The sequence below is a fragment of the Anas platyrhynchos genome, chromosome Z (genome assembly GCF_047663525.1).
Source record: "Anas platyrhynchos isolate ZD024472 breed Pekin duck chromosome Z, IASCAAS_PekinDuck_T2T, whole genome shotgun sequence".
In the NCBI taxonomy this organism is placed as follows: Eukaryota; Metazoa; Chordata; class Aves; order Anseriformes; family Anatidae; genus Anas; species Anas platyrhynchos.
Window position 1 is genome coordinate 50,692,273 of NC_092621.1, and position 17,261 is coordinate 50,709,533.

A 17,261-nucleotide genomic window follows, 5' to 3' on the forward strand; every position below is an offset into this window, starting at 1 on the left:
AATGCTAACTTCCTATAAAAAGCACAAAATTTGGGGTTCTACACTTCTATTCAGTACTGTAAACATTAGTCTTCCAGTGCCAAAGAATTATCAGGTGTTCTTGGGAAGTTTTGTGGACAAGAGCCCTGTAAATGTAGGATAAAAGGATCGTAAGGGCCTAAGTGTAAAGCTCCGGTTCTCTTGCTGGTTAAATTGGCTTATTGATTCTTTTTATAAAGAGATTTGAGATTTGTGAATTAAAAATATTATGTAAGAGCTTGTTACCTATAGTTTTTTTCTCTCTGAAACAGTGCTTTTAGAACTAATTTCTAATGTGCCTGTGGATTAGGGGAAAATAGAGAAAAAAGAATCACAGAAATTGAGTCCTTAAAAAGATCTTGTAACCAAGGCTGTCAAACAAAAGCTGGGAACCACTGCAACTTCATGCTGTTGCACATTCTTCCATTTCCCCTGAATTCCAAACTGAGTACGAGGACCAACCTGGGTTGGCACCCTGCCTTCTGGAGAAGTGAAATGGGACAACTGTTGAATAGTACTTTTCCTCTGGTGTCTGTTTGTTACTGTGTCTAATCTCTCTGTTTTTCCTTCTCATATCAGCTTGGTACAGTGCCCTTGACAGTTTGCAGGTCCCCTTAGCTGGTCAGTCCCCTTGCACCCAAGAGACCAGTTATAACTACAATGTTTCTGGGAACTGTCCGTACAACTTGTAAAAAACCATCAGGTGTGGAGGTGCCACCACTTCCCCACTTGTCATATGTCCAGAAAGATTTCAGAGCTCCTAATCTAGTTTAAACACAATTTGACAAAAAATACTAGCTCATTATTTCTTGTGTTATCCTCAGGGTTGTAAGAAAAGCAGGTTAGTACCTTTCTCTCTGCACTTCTGTGTACTTGAGGAGTGTTAAAGTTCCTCTTCCAAGTTGTCCTCTGTAATATGTATAGAAAACCCAACTTTACTAGCTTTTTATCCTTAGGAAAAAAAAAATAAAAATCTAGTCCTCTGATCTCTGGCTGGGAAATTTAAGAGATTTATTCTCTTGCCACATCCTTCTTGCCTTAGGAAGTATGAGTGCACTGTAAGTGAGGAATGGAGTCTTACTATATATCTATATTGCATTGATGTGCTATTACAATGTATGCAGAGTCCTTGCACTTTTGATAACAGCATTACATTTTGCATCACTAAAATCAGTATCTCCTAACTGTGGTGAATCTTGACTCGTAGAAAACAGTCTTAAAATGTTCTAATCATCTTCTGAAAGCTGGCATACTGAACTAATGTGTGTGAAAGAAAATCTTGGGAATCTAGCTAGTTTAGTCTCTTTCCTAACAAAGTTTCATCAAGTTATTTTTCATGAAATCTAGTTTACAACTTGTGTTCATATTCTGTGTTATCTGGGGGACAAATTGAAAATCTTAGTGAAGCACACAGATTTTTCTTATGTAGCTGGTAACACAATATATGTTTATTACATTTTTATTATTTTTGCTTTCTAACTTTAAATGAAGAAGTAAAGATAAATAATGGTAAAAATCTGTGTTTGTTGTAAAGCTTGCAATGGAACAAAGTGAAAGGCATTTCTAAATTACTTTTCTGAGGCAACCATCTTGTGTTCAAATCATTAAAAAACAGTGACAATTAACATTATGGTAGAACACAATTATGATAAATGCTTATTCATGCTTGTAACAAACTACTCTGCATAAAGAAATACACAAAAGGAGCAAGAGAAACATAGCTCTAAAAACCGAGCCTACATACCATGGAAAGGCACAATATCATGTGTCTTTTAAAATCCTCTCCTCTCCGCAAGACAAATTTGACTGAGCTACTTTGTGCTTCATATCAGCAGAGAACGTAAAGGTGACATGTGGCATATAGTGATTAAGTAATAATTCACTCTGGCGTATATTTTAATGCTGTTAAACTCAAAGCCCTTTATTACTTAGAAAAGCACGGAAAATAACTTGTACTTCAGTGTTGCTCATTTAATATGTTTTGATAGCATTAAATCCGTATGACTATTAATCAAATGCATGTATTGATAATGTGGTATATGTAAGTTAACAGCGTAGGAAACAAAGAACCAAAGCAAATCTTGAGATCGTAAGATTAACACTCAAAACACCAGAGGCAATTTGTATGAAAATGTAGCTAGGTAGGTAACCAAAGGCATAATCTGAGCTTTCATGTCCCTTTAGACCTGTGTTTTTAGTGAATGCCAGTTTCTGAAACCACTGGCACAAAAGAAGTGAGTGATACATTGTCTTTAGCGCCTTTTTGGCTTCCCAGCCCAAACAACTAGCTATTCATTTATGCATGCCATCTGGGAGTGGTTTTTGGTTTTAGTCCAAAATAGGATTTAAACCCTGTGCTTGGGTTTACTGTGAAATACTTTATTTGCTTTATCTTTGTGCCACTTGATAGGTGGGTTGCAGCAAGTAAAGTTATGTTTAATTTAAACTTTTTTTTTCAATTCTTATAGAAAAAAAATCATACAGGAATCATACAGGAAATCATACAGGAAAAAAAGTCTGTGGTTTAAAAGACCTATCAGATATAACTGTCTAAGTGATGACAATGATTGACAGAAACATATAGTGTGTTCTTAGTAGCTGGCTGGCATTCTGTCCCTTTCTCTTCTATAGGGTCACTCTGTAGGCCACTAGCATGCCATTCACCTTCCACTCCAGCTTGCGACAAGCTGTGTCAGATTTTGAATTTAAGTTTAGAATTCTTGAAAAATGTGGGACTAGAGTGATAGGTACTGTTATAAATGAAGTCTCAACTCAATCTGAATTTAGTAATATTTATAAAAGAATATTTATAAAAGGCAAGTAAACAGCACTGGGCACACAGGGAGTCTATGCTCTACCAACACACACACACGAACATCAAACTTTCTAAATATACAGAACATAGCTTTTACATATTAAACCCAAGTACACCTATATATGTATACAATCAGAAAAGGTAACAAACAATCCTTTAAGTTCCATGACTTAACAGTCTCCATTTTCCATTCCTTTTGAACAGTATGTCTTGCTTTAAGATGTCAAGCAACTTGGCCTTCGAACCTTATGTATCCCGTTCTTCCCACATCGAAGAAAAGCATATCCATCTCCTTTTCAAGGACAATAGGGGTTGGGTCAAAAGGCACGTCCAGGTCACCAGGGGGCGTAACAGCAAAAGCCTTCGATGGCTGTAGCAGCAGAGGGGCCCATGGCGTAGCAGTTGGATCAGTAAACGAGCCCACATCTCCATCACTGTCTGGCAAACCACACGTTTCTGACTGTGGTCCCACATGGCTCTTTAAGGCCTCAGAAGCTGCTCGCCAGGTGCCGAGCAATCCACTGCAACCTTGTCATTTTTAGTTGCAGAGTCCCACACCTTGACCTCAATTTGGTTTCATGTTTCAGGATCATAAATTGTCTTATTGTTAATAAGGAGAATAAGCTGTAAGGTTACCAGGACAGTCTTTGTTCCTAAGGACGTATGATTCCCCATAATGTGCAGCTGCTTACCAGCAAGGGGCAGTTGTGTGCACAACTCCGCTTCTCTCAGCTTGAGCTTCTTTCCAGCTCCAGTGCACCCATTTCCAGCGACTTTCTGTACGACCTTCTTTGAGCGGTTTGCTGAGTTTGGCTGAACCAATCTTCATGAGGCGATCAATGTTCCTGTCCAGGTCTCCCTTCTGCTAGCCCGTTCCTTTTCATTCCTTCTTTCTACTTCTTTATTGATTTATAACATCATATCTTATACCCTTCTCCCCACAGCAGTCCTTTTCAAGAACAACTTTTCATTGGTCAAACAACTTTGAATATAACAGCAACAGCAAACACCCAGAAACTTCCATGCCTTAAGGGCTGGAGAACAAGCAACCCTGAGACTGCATGGAGTCTCCTGAATCACCCTTCTTTGTTCCCTCTAAGCTCTTTTACATTCCTGATGGCCTCATCGTTAGGAGTCTGATGTTATCATCAACAGTGGGGCTTGCCGACCCCCATGGCCACACACCCACATCTTCCCCTTCTTTATTAATATCAACCATCTTCTTGACACGAATTACCACTCCGTATATAACAGCTATGTGCCCGGAAAGGAAAGGAAAGGAAGGAAGGAAGGAAGGAAGGAAGGAAGGAAGGAAGGAAGGAAGGAAGGAAGGAAGGAAGGAAGGAAGGAAGGAAGGAAGGAAGGAAGGAAGGAAGGAAGGAAGGAAGGAAGGAAGGAAGGAAGGAAGGAAGGAAGGAAGGAAGGGTATTCATACAGAGAACTTAGTCTTCAGACTAGGGGAACTTAGACTTCATAACTGAAACTCAGTAAGAAACAGTAGTCTGAAACCTCCATCAATTCTGGATGCATTAGGATCAAAACAAAGATTTCAGGTGCTTTAACAGGAGCTGATACTCTGCCACGTGCAGTAATGTCCTAGATTGAAAGGAGTGGGTGGAGAAATGGCTTCCAGGAAGTTTAAGTGTCATCTTGCCTTTTTTTTTTTTTTTTCTATGTGAAACAAATCTGTCATCACAAATTATTTTAACTCTCCAGTGGCTTACCTTTTAAGGATCTGCTTGTATTCAGGTGACCTTGTCTGACTGTTACTTTCTGGTTGTATTACAAATAAGTAGTAAGAGTGTCTTAAGTGCCTCGTTGAACTTCTGATTTGTGAATGTTAGTGGCCATAAATCAAAGAGAAAGTTGTCTTGGAACTTTAAACAGGAACTTAAATGCATATGTGTATTGTGTGTATTGACACATACTAAACTAAAGGGCTACTTCAGTCTAATTTGGATACTCTTATTACTGAAAGAACATACTTGGGGAATGCTACATTTCATTGTATGTGATTGGGTTAATAGTACATAAATGAACACTGCTTCCATACTGGTCTAAGACACTGCCTTAGATGTAAGACAATGCCTTACTAAGGCTGCCTACTCCCCAGGCAATAAATTAAGAAGCCAGAATTTATTAAATATTTCTGTATAGAGTTAAAGAAAAATCTTCTTTAAAAATTACCCTGTCAAACCAAAACATAATGCAATTAAATACTGCCTTCTAACCTAAATGCATATCATATTTTTGTCATGATGGAACATCGCCTGACGTGGCATAAGGATTATAAATAATCCTAAGTGATCTTACACTGAAAGATGGTCGTAATATTCCAAACTGATGGACGGCTATGATATTACTACCTTTATTTCATTCTGTTTATAAAATCTCTGTGTAAAACTGTAGATACTTTAAAAGTGTCAGCAAGTCCATTTCTGTGAGATTTGTATTTGCAAAATGACTATAATTCCTTATTGTAAATTTTGCAATGGATCTTCACACTCATCACTGCAAGTATTAAGGGTGTTTTGGGAGTTCCATGCTGTCTCTTCTGACAAGTATTACAGATGAAATACTAAAAAGAGGAGTTGTGTGATGCAAGTGGTGAAAGAGAAATATTCATCATTGAAGAGAGGCATGTTGGGAGATGGAACAAAATGGGTTAAATATCTCTGTCTTAGATGTTTCCCGTTTACACTGCTTGGATATGCATGCTTGCAATGCAAACTCAAAGCCAACAACTTCTTTATATTAACATATACATGCTATTTCCCTCTTCTATGAACAGCTTATAAAAATAAGAGCATCTTAAAATGCATATTTTATAGGGAAATCATCTGATGCACATGGCTTTTTAAGGATTTTCTCAGCTCAAGTCAGCTATTTTATAGAGAAATGTTGCATTCCTGACGTAGAATTTATAAATTAATTTACAGTGAGATACATTGCTAGCATGAACATTTCTTTAACAGATAAAGCAATTTGAAGCCTGTAATAAAGTAAGTCGTAAATGTCATTCTCTGTAGGAAAACTAAGCAAAATAGAGGACTGCCGTGTCTATTATTTTTAAGTTCCCCTGTTCTCCCTTCTACAAAAGAAAGATAAATATACTGTAAAGTATTTTGGATTAAGATATTTGACAAAGCAGTAGTGTGAAAATGTGATTTAGATTTTGGCATTTTGTTGGTAGCTGGCAATTTAATTCTGATGGAATTATGTGCAGTCCTCCTGCATACTGGCTGAGCACTGACAAAAAATACCCTCTCAGGAGGAAGAGCATCTCAACATCTAGACAGTGTAGAGAAACATGAGGGCAGGAAGCTACTACAATTACATAGAAGTCTTTTGCCATGTAAAAAGCTGATGCACTTTGTTATCTTCATTGTATTTAACACTCTGAATTTCTCTGTTCTTTATCTTGTTTCATTCTTGTGGTTTTACTGGAGTGGTGCTATGAGCTGCTGATGCACATGTGAATGAGCTAAATATGCATGAGAGGAGGTATTTGATTCTTCTAGTTGCTTTGCCTTCATTCATTTAACTGTTTACCCCAAACAATCTGATTGTATTTAGGCATCAGGAGTTCTGTAAACAAACTCAGTAAATTGTTGATTTGGGTGGCCCCAAATCTCGTTGATATGTATGTTGATAGTATTTGTTTTACTGAGTATACGTTAACACATTAAGTCCTGTGAAGTTTAAGGTGTTGTTTATGGCTTAATCAGAACAAAACTAACCTTTTGCCATTTTTAGAGTCAAGTCATTCTTAGTACAACACTTTCAAGAAGTATGTGTTGAGCATACAAATGAAAATGTCAGCTTTTAAATTTGATCTCTCATTTGATCCCATTGTTTCTAAGACGTAATGAACTGAGTTTTAAAACTAAATCTGTTAAAGGGTGATACAAATGATCAGCATAGTTACCCATGTTTTCCCTGGTTTTCTGATAGGTTACACTGCAAAATTCATGGGAAAATGACCATTGCTAAGAAGTGCAGCTGTGGCTTTGCTATGTGCCAGTTTCCTAAAGCAGCTTACAGCCAGATAAAATGGTTACCCAGAACCCCCCAATCAGCATTAACTTTAAAGCCTACCTGGATGAAGAGGTGTGTAATTTCAGGCGTACAGGGGAAATGGAGGGCATAGCTGGGGGAAACAAGGCACATAGCAAAGGTTATTGATGGAGAAAGGAGGATTTAATCAAATGATCATTCAGTTAGTAACCTGTGAATTTAGTTGTAGCAGAGAAAAGCTGCTCAGATCATCCTTTGGTAGCTGTAGGAGATACTGCAAGCCAGTGGTCCTGTCTACAAGACCAGAGAACCACACTTGTTCTGCTCCCAGGATCAGGGAGGGCAGGGAGCAAACACCTCTGAGAACTTGCAGAGGGCTTTAGGGAATGTAAAGGGGAGGGATAATCAGTGCCTTTTTAGAGTTGGGAATACCTGTCTCAGGCCAAGTCACAGCTGACTCATAGAAAGCCACTGGCGATCAAACTTGAGAAAGGTTCTTGAAGGGGATTAAAATTTTCAGAGCCTTGTGTCAAACAAGAGTTATTTCTGAGTAGTTACTTAAAGATGTTAAAGTGTATTTGCACCCAAATAACAGAAACCTTTGGAAAGGACAGTAAGGTACATTATAGAAAAGAGCTAGATTAAATGCAGCACTACTCAAATGCAGAGACTGTGGTTGAGAATGCAATGGTGCATAAGCAACTGAGGTATGGTGCACAGACTGTAGTCTCATTAAGAATCCCTCCTGCTGATGTGCAGACCCTCCTCATGTTTCTGTAATAAACCTGTGACATAATGGGGGATTTTAGATGCCAACATCCACTCTGCTTTTACAATGCCAGTTTTGATCTGTGTTGGTTTTATTCTGAAGAATTAGTGGTCATTCAGTTAAATGAAATTCTGTTGACTAAAGTGTTGTTTTAATAGGTGATCCTGTGTCTCAAAATCCTAATATGTTATTTTTCTTTTGTCTACTAAGATGCATACAGATGATGCAGTAACATTTTGTTTCTTGAAAATGTCCGCCTAGTTGTACTAAAATCAGCTCTATGATCTTAGGAAAGTCATTATTTTGTATCACATTTTAAGTTTCAGCATTTGTCAGTTACTGTCTTTTTAACTTAGAAACTTCTAGACTTCGAAAAATGTTGTATATATGGTGAATTCACCAATGTTCCCCTGTACTGCCAACAGATGTTGATGAATGCACATCAAACCCATGCTCTAATGGAGACTGTGTCAACACACCTGGTTCCTATTACTGCAAGTGCCACGCAGGTTTCCAGAGGACTCCTACCAAGCAAGCTTGTATTGGTAAGAAAATTTGCTTTGTGTCTACTGATGTTGCAGATGTCCTGACCCCTCTATCAGATCCTACTGGAGTTCAAAGAATAATTACCAGTGCAATTTCAGTAAATCCCAACAGATGTTATATTAATTGGAATCCTAATTCTGGGCCACTATCCCATTTATTGCACTGTTCTATTATTCTGGAATACCTGTTACTTGGCCATCCCATTCTAACTGGGAATTTGACAAAAGATCATGAAATAGACTATTAGTACAACAGATGTGTATTTGTGTATGGATGTAGATGAATGTGTAGGCAGTTTTATAGAGTTATTTATAATGTAATTGTTGAGCATAGCTGACATAGCATTTATTGTAAAAGTGTGAAAAATGATATTTTTTATATCTCTGATGGAACGTGAATGAATTCTTAACCATTTTTTGATTTATTTCTTAAGTAAATAAAATTTAAATAAAATGCCAGCATTTTTCAAAGCAATAATTGTCACTATATAAATTTTATTTTATTGTAACTGATTGTATGATGTCTTTTGTTTTGTTTTGTTTTGTTTTTTGGCCTTAGATATAGATGAGTGCATCCAGAATGGTGTTCTTTGTAAAAATGGCCGGTGTGTAAACACTGATGGAAGTTTCCAGTGTATTTGCAATGCTGGGTTCGAACTGACTACAGATGGAAAAAACTGTGTGGGTAAGATCTCTTCTTCATATGTGTCAGGCATTGGCTTGCCAATTCTAGAAATTGTACTTCATAGTGCTGTAGCACAGTGATGATTAAGAATTGCCTTTTGTATAATAAGGCATGACCTGAGGTGAACTTACCACCTCTGCAGTGAAATAGACATTGTATGGAACTGTATGTTTTCAAAGAAAACTGGAAGTAAGTTTTGTTTTTGAAGCTACATTTCTCCACAGGATACCCAGGTAGCCAAGTGCCAGAAATAACATTTTCCTACAAGCTTCATAGCAGGTGCTTCGTATATCATAGAGTCACAGAATGGTTTGGGCTGGAAGGGGCCTTAAAGACCATGTAATTCCGACCCCCCCCCCCCCCCCCCCCCCGCCATGGGCAGGGACACCTTCCACTTGACTATGTTTCCCAAAGCCCCATCTAGCCAGGCCTCTAACGCTTCCATCCACATCTTCTCTGGGCAACTTGTTGCAGTGCTTCACCACCCTTAAACAATTTCTTCCTTATAATCTAACATAAACCTACCCTCTTTTAGTTTAAAGCCGTTACCTCTTGTCTTATCACTACACTGCCTGACAGAGTCCCTCCATAGCTTTCCCATAGGCAAGGAAAATTGTAGCACTGCTGAAAAAATAACTCTTTAATTTTGGCTATACTGTGTCAAAAAAATCTTAAATAAACAGCCAGTTGCAACAAGCTCTTAATTCAATCAGGTGATTGAAGCTTTTTAGTCGTTCACGTAAGAAAGTGTGATGCAGCTTGTTCTTCTGTACAATCTGCTGAAACACACAAGTAACTTGTCACAATGGGGAAAAAGTTTACTACTTTGTCTGTAGAGAGAAAGCTATTCAGGTGCTTCATTAGAGTTACTGGGAGTATTTAATCTGCAAGTGAAGGAATCTTTCTTATCATCTCTCCTGTTCTTTATGTCATTTTCTGGAGATGAAAGAATATAGGCAGTTTTCTTTGCAATGTTTTGCAGACCATGATGAGTGTACCACTACAAACATGTGTTTAAATGGGATGTGCATAAATGAGGATGGGAGTTTTAAATGCATCTGCAAACCGGGATTTGTTCTGGCTCCAAATGGGCGCTACTGTACTGGTATGTAGAACTGTGGGTAACTCATCAAGACAACCTTGATTGAAAACAGTTTTTCCTGTATGTTGATTCATTAAGAATGGTAATCTTATCACATGGATTTAATATCATACCTTCCTAATTCATTATAGTAGATGTCTTAAGATGCCTAAATATAAGTTTTAAAATTACAGAAAGAAATAAATGTATTACTTAGTATTGTTCAAAATAGGACAGCAGGTGTTAAATCAGCTTTTGAAACATCTTGGAGTCATCTTAAATGCAACAAAATATGCAGAGCCTTATTGAAATGGGAAATTGAGTAGCAATATGGGAAGTTTAAAAAGGTTAAAATATTTTACTTTGATAAACACAATGTATGCTTACCATACCACTATTCTGGCAATTCAGAATGCATAACATTTAAGAATGTTAATTTTAAAATGAGGTCATGGAAATATTGCATTAAACATTTTAAGAATGGAGTCTGACTGTCGTGGTTTAACCCGGCCGGCAGCTAAACACCACGCAGCCGTTCGCTCACCCTCCCCCCTCCCTCTCTGGGACGGGGGGGAGAAATGGAGAGTGAAGCCCGTGAGTTGAGATAAAGACAGTTTAATAAGACAGGAAAATAATAATAACAAAATAATAATAACAATAATAATAATAATGATACAATGGTGATAATACGAAAGTAATAGTATGTACAAACAAGTGATGCACAATGCAATTGCTCACCACCCGCTGACCGATGCCCAGCCTAACCCCGAGCAGTCCGGCCCCCTCCCCCCAGCTAGCCACCCCTATATATTGTTTAGCATGACGTCAGATGGTATGGAATACCCCTTTGGCTAGTTTGGGTCACCTGTCCTGGGTCTGTCCCCTCCCAGCTCTTACTGCACCCCCAGCCTGCCCGTTGGCAGGACAGAGCAAAAGGCTGAGATGTCCTTGGCTTAGTATAAGCACTGCTCTGCAACAATTAAAGCATCGGGGTGTTATCAGCACTCTTCTCATCCTAAGCCAAAACACAGCATTCCACCAGCTACTAGGAAGAAAATTAATTCTGTGCTAACTGAAACCAGGACACTGACTTAATTTCAAGTAATGGAAGATACCTGTTACAGCCAGTAGAAATAGGTTTGGACTTCAAGTATTTTCAGGAGGTGCAAAATCATGCATATACATTAGCTGTCTGCTTTGAAGCTGAACCAATTATATTAGCTGTGTTTTTCTTAATACACATGCAGCTGGACTGTTCACTTGGAAACTGATGACCTTTAAAATGTTCTTTGAAATTAAACTTTACTATCATAGAGGTATTCTGTGAATAATGTTTCCTTAACCATGCTTTAAAGCAAAGTTGCAATATCATGAGATAGACAAAGAAGAAAATTTATTCCCATTTTTGTTTAATGTAGAATCTGAAATACCTTACCACTCCTTACAGTTTTTCTGACTTTTTAAGGCACGGGTGGAATTTTGATTATTTAGTGTGATTCCAAGGTGAGACTTTACTAGAAACAAAACAAAGATATATTAATGATTCATTCATTAAATAAGCCATCAGGTAACATTCTAAAAATGTTAATTTAATGTTAACTTGCTTGAAAACAGCTAATATATTGTTGAATTGTGTTGCCTCCTGGTGTAGATATTGATGAATGTCAGACATCAGGAATATGCATGAATGGTCACTGCATAAATACTGAAGGATCCTTTCGGTGTGAATGTCCACCTGGCTTGGCTGTTGGGGTTGATGGTCGTGTGTGTGTAGGTAAGTGAGTTTTTCCTTTATTGAAAAGTATCAGGTGAAATTAAAGATATGCATATTGTAACATTCTGCTAGGTAATGTTGACATGACCTATAGAATGGAAACAAACCAGAAAGGATTTATTCTTAAATAAAACTGATGTCTTTGTCTCTTGTTCTGCTATAAGTTTGTGTTAATATGTGTGCATATACGTATTCAGATTTATATTTAGTTGTACATAATCCACTCCAAATCGCTAAAGGAGGTATATCTCTTGATTGCAACACTGTTATTTTTGCACTCCTGTTTCCATGTCTTTCTTTAATTGGAAAACATTTTTATTCTCTCCGTACTATGTTGTTAAAAAAGAAGCTATAGCAAGAGAAATGGCAAAAACTAGATAGATAGTTTGTGTGAACTCAAGTATCATTATTACTGATTCTTAGGAAATCTTGCATTAATTTATCCAATATTCCTAACATTAAAAAAAAACAAGAAGCTTGAAGCTGTGAAATCATACTGGTACCACCTCTTGTTTACCTGTTATTCCTATAAATTAAAATTAAAGCTCAACTCTAGCCTTCCTGTAATCTCTTTTTTCTTGAGGAATACCCTTTTCTAGTCTGCTGACGAGTAAGATTTTGTCACATAATCTGAACTGCAGTCTCTTTATCTGCTCAAAAATTTTTAGTTGACATTAAAGAGATTCTCCACCTTGCTGCATCAGGAACTCTACTACAGCGTCAGGGCTAGAGCTCTCCAGAGGAAAAAAGAACATTTTCAACCCAAAGAAAAAAGGGTAGAGGACAAGACATATTCAATCCATTATTTTCTAGTGATTGCTTATAAAAAGGGTGGAGAACATTACATATTTTACAGAAATCTCTGAGACTGATGGGTCTGCCTGCACTAGGGACTGTGATACTGCAAAGTTTCTTAAACCAGCTTTGGCCAATCCACAGGAGATTCTATCTTCCCCTTTGTTCGCGTATCAGAACATCACCTTCATTATATCTCCTAAACGTCTTCTCTCTAACTCATGAACATATCTATAATCAGGCATATTAATGACCCAAGGCTCAATAAGTAGATAGGTATGGTGTTAAGCTTCAGCAAGGGAATGTGCCTATAGGCATATAAGGTCTTCCTTGAGTGAAAAGTGCACCACTAGCTGATGCACAATGCATCAGCTTCTCAGTTGGTACACACCTGTCTTTGCTAGATGCTGCTGCTGCCATTGGAGCTGGTATTAGATCAGAGTAAGAAATTTTGTCAAGGTGTTTGACAGGTTCATGGATCAGTAAAGGCAGAGAGCACCGTTGGCTTAGCTCTGCAATTGTTGCATATATTAATAATTAATTTCTGCTGCTGGATACTTAAACGTCTTATCAGCATGAGTCCAAATAAAATGACTTCATCACAGAATTTGGAGTTTATCTCAACACAAAGGGATGTGAGATACTACAAGCTTGTGTTAAAAATATCCATTTCAAATAAAGTTTTAAATTGGGCAGAAGTTCTTGAAAGTAAAATCTGGTACAAGCATTCATATCAAGTACCTGTGCTAACTGTCCCTTTCTGGCGTCAATTCAGTTTGTTAAATATGCATGTTTAAAGCTCGGAATGGCTTAAAAAGTAGTCTAATAAAAAACACTTTTTCAGTCTCTCAGTTCAATCCCAAGCATTTGTTATTTTAAACAAATGAGAATTTTGTGCATTTTAGCATACTAAAAAGGTTGAGCCAACAAACACAAGGATTCTTCTCTAGCCAGGTTGTTTGTTTTCTTCCAGTTTATTAAATGTTTGAAGAAAAGCAGTGAAAATATAAAACAATGAGAAAAGGCTTGGTGTACTGTTTTTAATACACGAATTTCACTGCTTAGTGGCACAGCAGCAAAACCAGATTTGAGTACAAGCTGTTCAGTACCTTTTTTTGTGGTCCTAGTTGGCCTCATCTTCACCCTTGTCAGTGATACAGCTGCAAAGAATCAAGTCAGTGCTCAATTTGCTGTGTTCCCATTTACCTAAAGCTGCCACAGTACTAGCAGCTAAAGGCTTCGCAAGTTGGCTATCACCTGTGAACAAAACTTTTTATTTTAAAATGTTCAGTTCCACATGTCACATATCCTTAAGGTTTACCATGAATGCTTAAATTTTCAACAGGAAATATTCTTAATATGACAAAAATCCCAAGGCAAAATTGTGATTTATTTGGAAAATTCATTTTAAAAGGATGATGATGTTATTATTCCCAGCATAAAGTGAAATATGAAATCTCAAACAGTGCCTAACAAAAACGTCCTTATACATGACCTTCAGAACAGAATTTCACAGCTAATCTGTAGTTCAGAATTTTGTGTGTGTCTGTGTGTGTATATATATATGTATATTTACACATGCTGTGTTGGCTACAGGAATTCTCTGGTTATTCTGTCATATACTACATAATAATAATAGTTTTCAGACACTCGGATGGCTAGAAAAATATTAATGCAAAAAGTATTAATAGTCTGAAAATTAGTAAGTTACATGCAGTTTCCTTTTAACACTAATCCCACAAATGTTCCAGCCAATTATCAAAAATTAATAAATAAATAAGGGTATACAGTTCAGTTCTCTCACTTTTAGTTTAAGCAGTATTTTACTTATGAATAGTAACATTGATTCTAGTGGAACTATTCATAGAACAAAGTGCTTTTTTATTTAATATTAATAAGTATGGCAGACTCAACTACAAAATATTATACAAGTTTGGGAAAAAAATTACAGCAAAGGAGAACAAATGTTTGGAAAAGGAACAGTTAGATAACTTCTCAGAGCCAAGGTAATATTTGCAGGCATTTCAGGTTTGGCTATTCTTCTAACTTCAACTTCATGCTCAGATACCTCAGCTGGCTCTGGGTGTATGTGTGTCATCTCAGAACTTGCAGTGACCTGTGGCTATAGCTTTGTGCAGTGTTGTTTGTTCTTTACTGAGGTACTTTTTGTTATGATTCAGTCTGCATTTCACATCTCTGCCCACAGCTGTAGCCATCTAGGGCAAAGTAGCTAAGTTTTATTTCAGTCTGTTTAGGTATTTTGCAGAACTATGCCCCAAAGTGTCAGTTATGAGCACTGCATGATTTGGCCTTCTCTGACATTTGGATGGTTGCAGTGACTTTCACTAAGAATAGGTCAACCACTGGTCCACCAGACCTTGACCGCAAATGTAGTGGTGATAACACCTGCAGGTGTTGAAATGCTTCAACACAAAATTTGAGTCTAGAAATGCTATCCTCCAGAAAATTGTGTAGTGAAAGCTCAGAAACAGGCATATAGTTAAACCAATGCTAGGCTCTGATCCAGGGCATGAAAAAAAAAATTGTGCCCCTCTTTCCAGTCGCTTTGCAATGTCCCCTTCCATAGAGAGGGATTCCAGCTGCTTGTCTTCCTTGCCCACTAATTTCTGGCTACCAGCCCTGTTATCCCAGCATCAGAGCATCCAGGTAACACTGTGCTCTCTTGGACAATGGCTGAAATCTTTTTGCATATCTCATAGCTCACCTAAGGATAGGGATTGGGTGTTTACGGCCTCATTTATAGTGTCTGACTCTTCCTCCCCCTGTTTTCATGGTGGCCCTGCTTTGGGATAGCCTGCATCATCCATTTCCCCCTTTCCCTTCTTAGTAGAAGTTTTTTTGCTTAACAAATGAGATGACTTTCATATCCATTGCTTTGTCTTGTGTATGTGGAAGACCGTTACTGGGGCATGTTGAGTACAAATGAGTACAAATACCAGATTAATATCACCACTGGTAATTTTATCATATTGTAAACCAGTGTTATGCAGTACAACAAAAGGAGATCCTTAAACAAGGCCCCAGAGATGATAAACAGCATGCCAGTGAACACATCTAGTGAGTAAGGTGTTGCACAACACAACTCTGAGAACAAACAGAACTCCAAGAGCAAAAAATTCAAAATTGTGACCAGCAGCTATTAAACTGATATCATGCTTATAACTACTTTTTTTTTTTTTTTTTTTTTTTTTTTTTTTTTTTTTTTTTAGCATACTGTGGCCAAATTTGTCATTATGGTAACCCTTCGTGTCCCACATGGGGCATCAAAAGGATTATTGTGGCTTAGCTTAGCAGGCAGCTAAGCACTACATCTTACCATTCACTTACCATTCAGTGGGGTAAGAAATCAGAATCAGAAAAAAAAAAGAAAAAAGAAGCAAAGGTAAAAGTTCATGTGCTGAGATAAAGACAGTTTAATAGAACAGAAAAGGAAAGGAAAACAATAATAATGATAAAGGAATAAACAAAATAAGCAATGCGCAATCCAATTACTCACCACCCACCGACTGATGTTCAGCCACTCCCTAAGCAGCATCTCCCACCAGTCACCAGACAGTTCCCTCAGTTTTACTATTCAACATGACACCAAATAGTATGGAATATCCCTTTGTCCAATCTAAGCCAGCTGTCCTGGTTGTGTCCCTTCCTACCTTCCTGTGCACTCCCAGCCTTCCCACTGGCAGAACAGTGTGAGAAGCTGAAAAATCCTTGACTATGTGAACACTGTTCAGCAACAACTAAAATATCAGTGTGTTATTAGCATTATTGCTACCCTAAATCCAAAACACAGCTGCTAGGAAGAAAAGTAAGTCTGTCCCAGACAGAATCAGGACACCAGCATTCTGAAATTAGTAGCCCAAGGTTGATCAAACTATACTTGGGGAGCAGCACAGGTCCATCAATAAGGTTCATGGTCAGAACTCTTGGGACACGGGGACCTTGAGCTTGGTGAGTTGCCTCAGGCAACTAATGAACAGACACAGCAGTGGCTGTCCTCATCCTTGCCATCAGCATGAGACAAACAGACATAGTATTGCCGTTTAGGTTCATGAGGTATAAGCCTGGTTCTTTCTCCTGCACAGATTTTGTGAATCACTGGCTGTGTAGATAAGACTGTTTACCTATAATTAGCAAGGCAATCCTACACAGGTTCCCTGACCTTCTTTAAAAACATTGTGTTATGTGAAAGAACACTTGCTCCCTGCAAGTGGGGAGTTGTTCAGGGCAGGGCAGTCATTCAGTACATCTGTAGCTTCCTCTATCTGCTTCCCACTTTCACAGTTTTAAAGACCTTCCTATTGAGTATTTCTTCTACACTTGCCAATCTTTTCTCCCCCTGCAATTTTCCACTGGTGCCATTTCCTCCCCTTGAAACTGCTTCTTCAGTCTCTACCAGACACATAACTAGGAGAAAATTCTGTGAGAGGACAAAAACTGAAACTGCTTTATTCAAGACAGAGCAAGGCAGTACGGCATCTAGACTTTTTAGGGGTGTTATTGATGAAACTAATTATTCTGCAGGGTACATAAGCAGCTTTTCTTGTGCAATACCACTTATCATTGTCAAGCATAAAAATCTTTTCCTGCTGTCAAGTGCAAGCAAATTGTACTGGCTTCACCTAGACTCTTGGCAAGCAATAAGTCCTGGAATCTGGGCCACATTTAGCTGTGCTCCAGAACTGTATGTTCCATGGGAGACCAAAAGCAAGAGAAAACATTTATGTACAGGCTATGCCTTTTT

At 37.9% G+C, this 17,261-nt stretch overlaps 1 protein-coding gene across 2 annotated transcripts in view; it reads left to right on the top strand.

The window, feature by feature from the left end:
* Nucleotides 1–17,261, top strand: part of FBN2 (fibrillin 2) — a 193,095-nt gene that overhangs the window by 81,570 nt on the left and 94,264 nt on the right. For both annotated transcript variants that reach the window (XM_038170468.2, XM_038170469.2), the window contains 4 exons: nucleotides 8,045–8,164; nucleotides 8,724–8,849; nucleotides 9,832–9,954; nucleotides 11,582–11,704. In XM_038170468.2, the coding sequence (XP_038026396.2) occupies nucleotides 8,045–8,164; nucleotides 8,724–8,849; nucleotides 9,832–9,954; nucleotides 11,582–11,704 (492 nt within the window). The remainder of the gene's footprint in view (nucleotides 1–8,044; nucleotides 8,165–8,723; nucleotides 8,850–9,831; nucleotides 9,955–11,581; nucleotides 11,705–17,261) is intronic.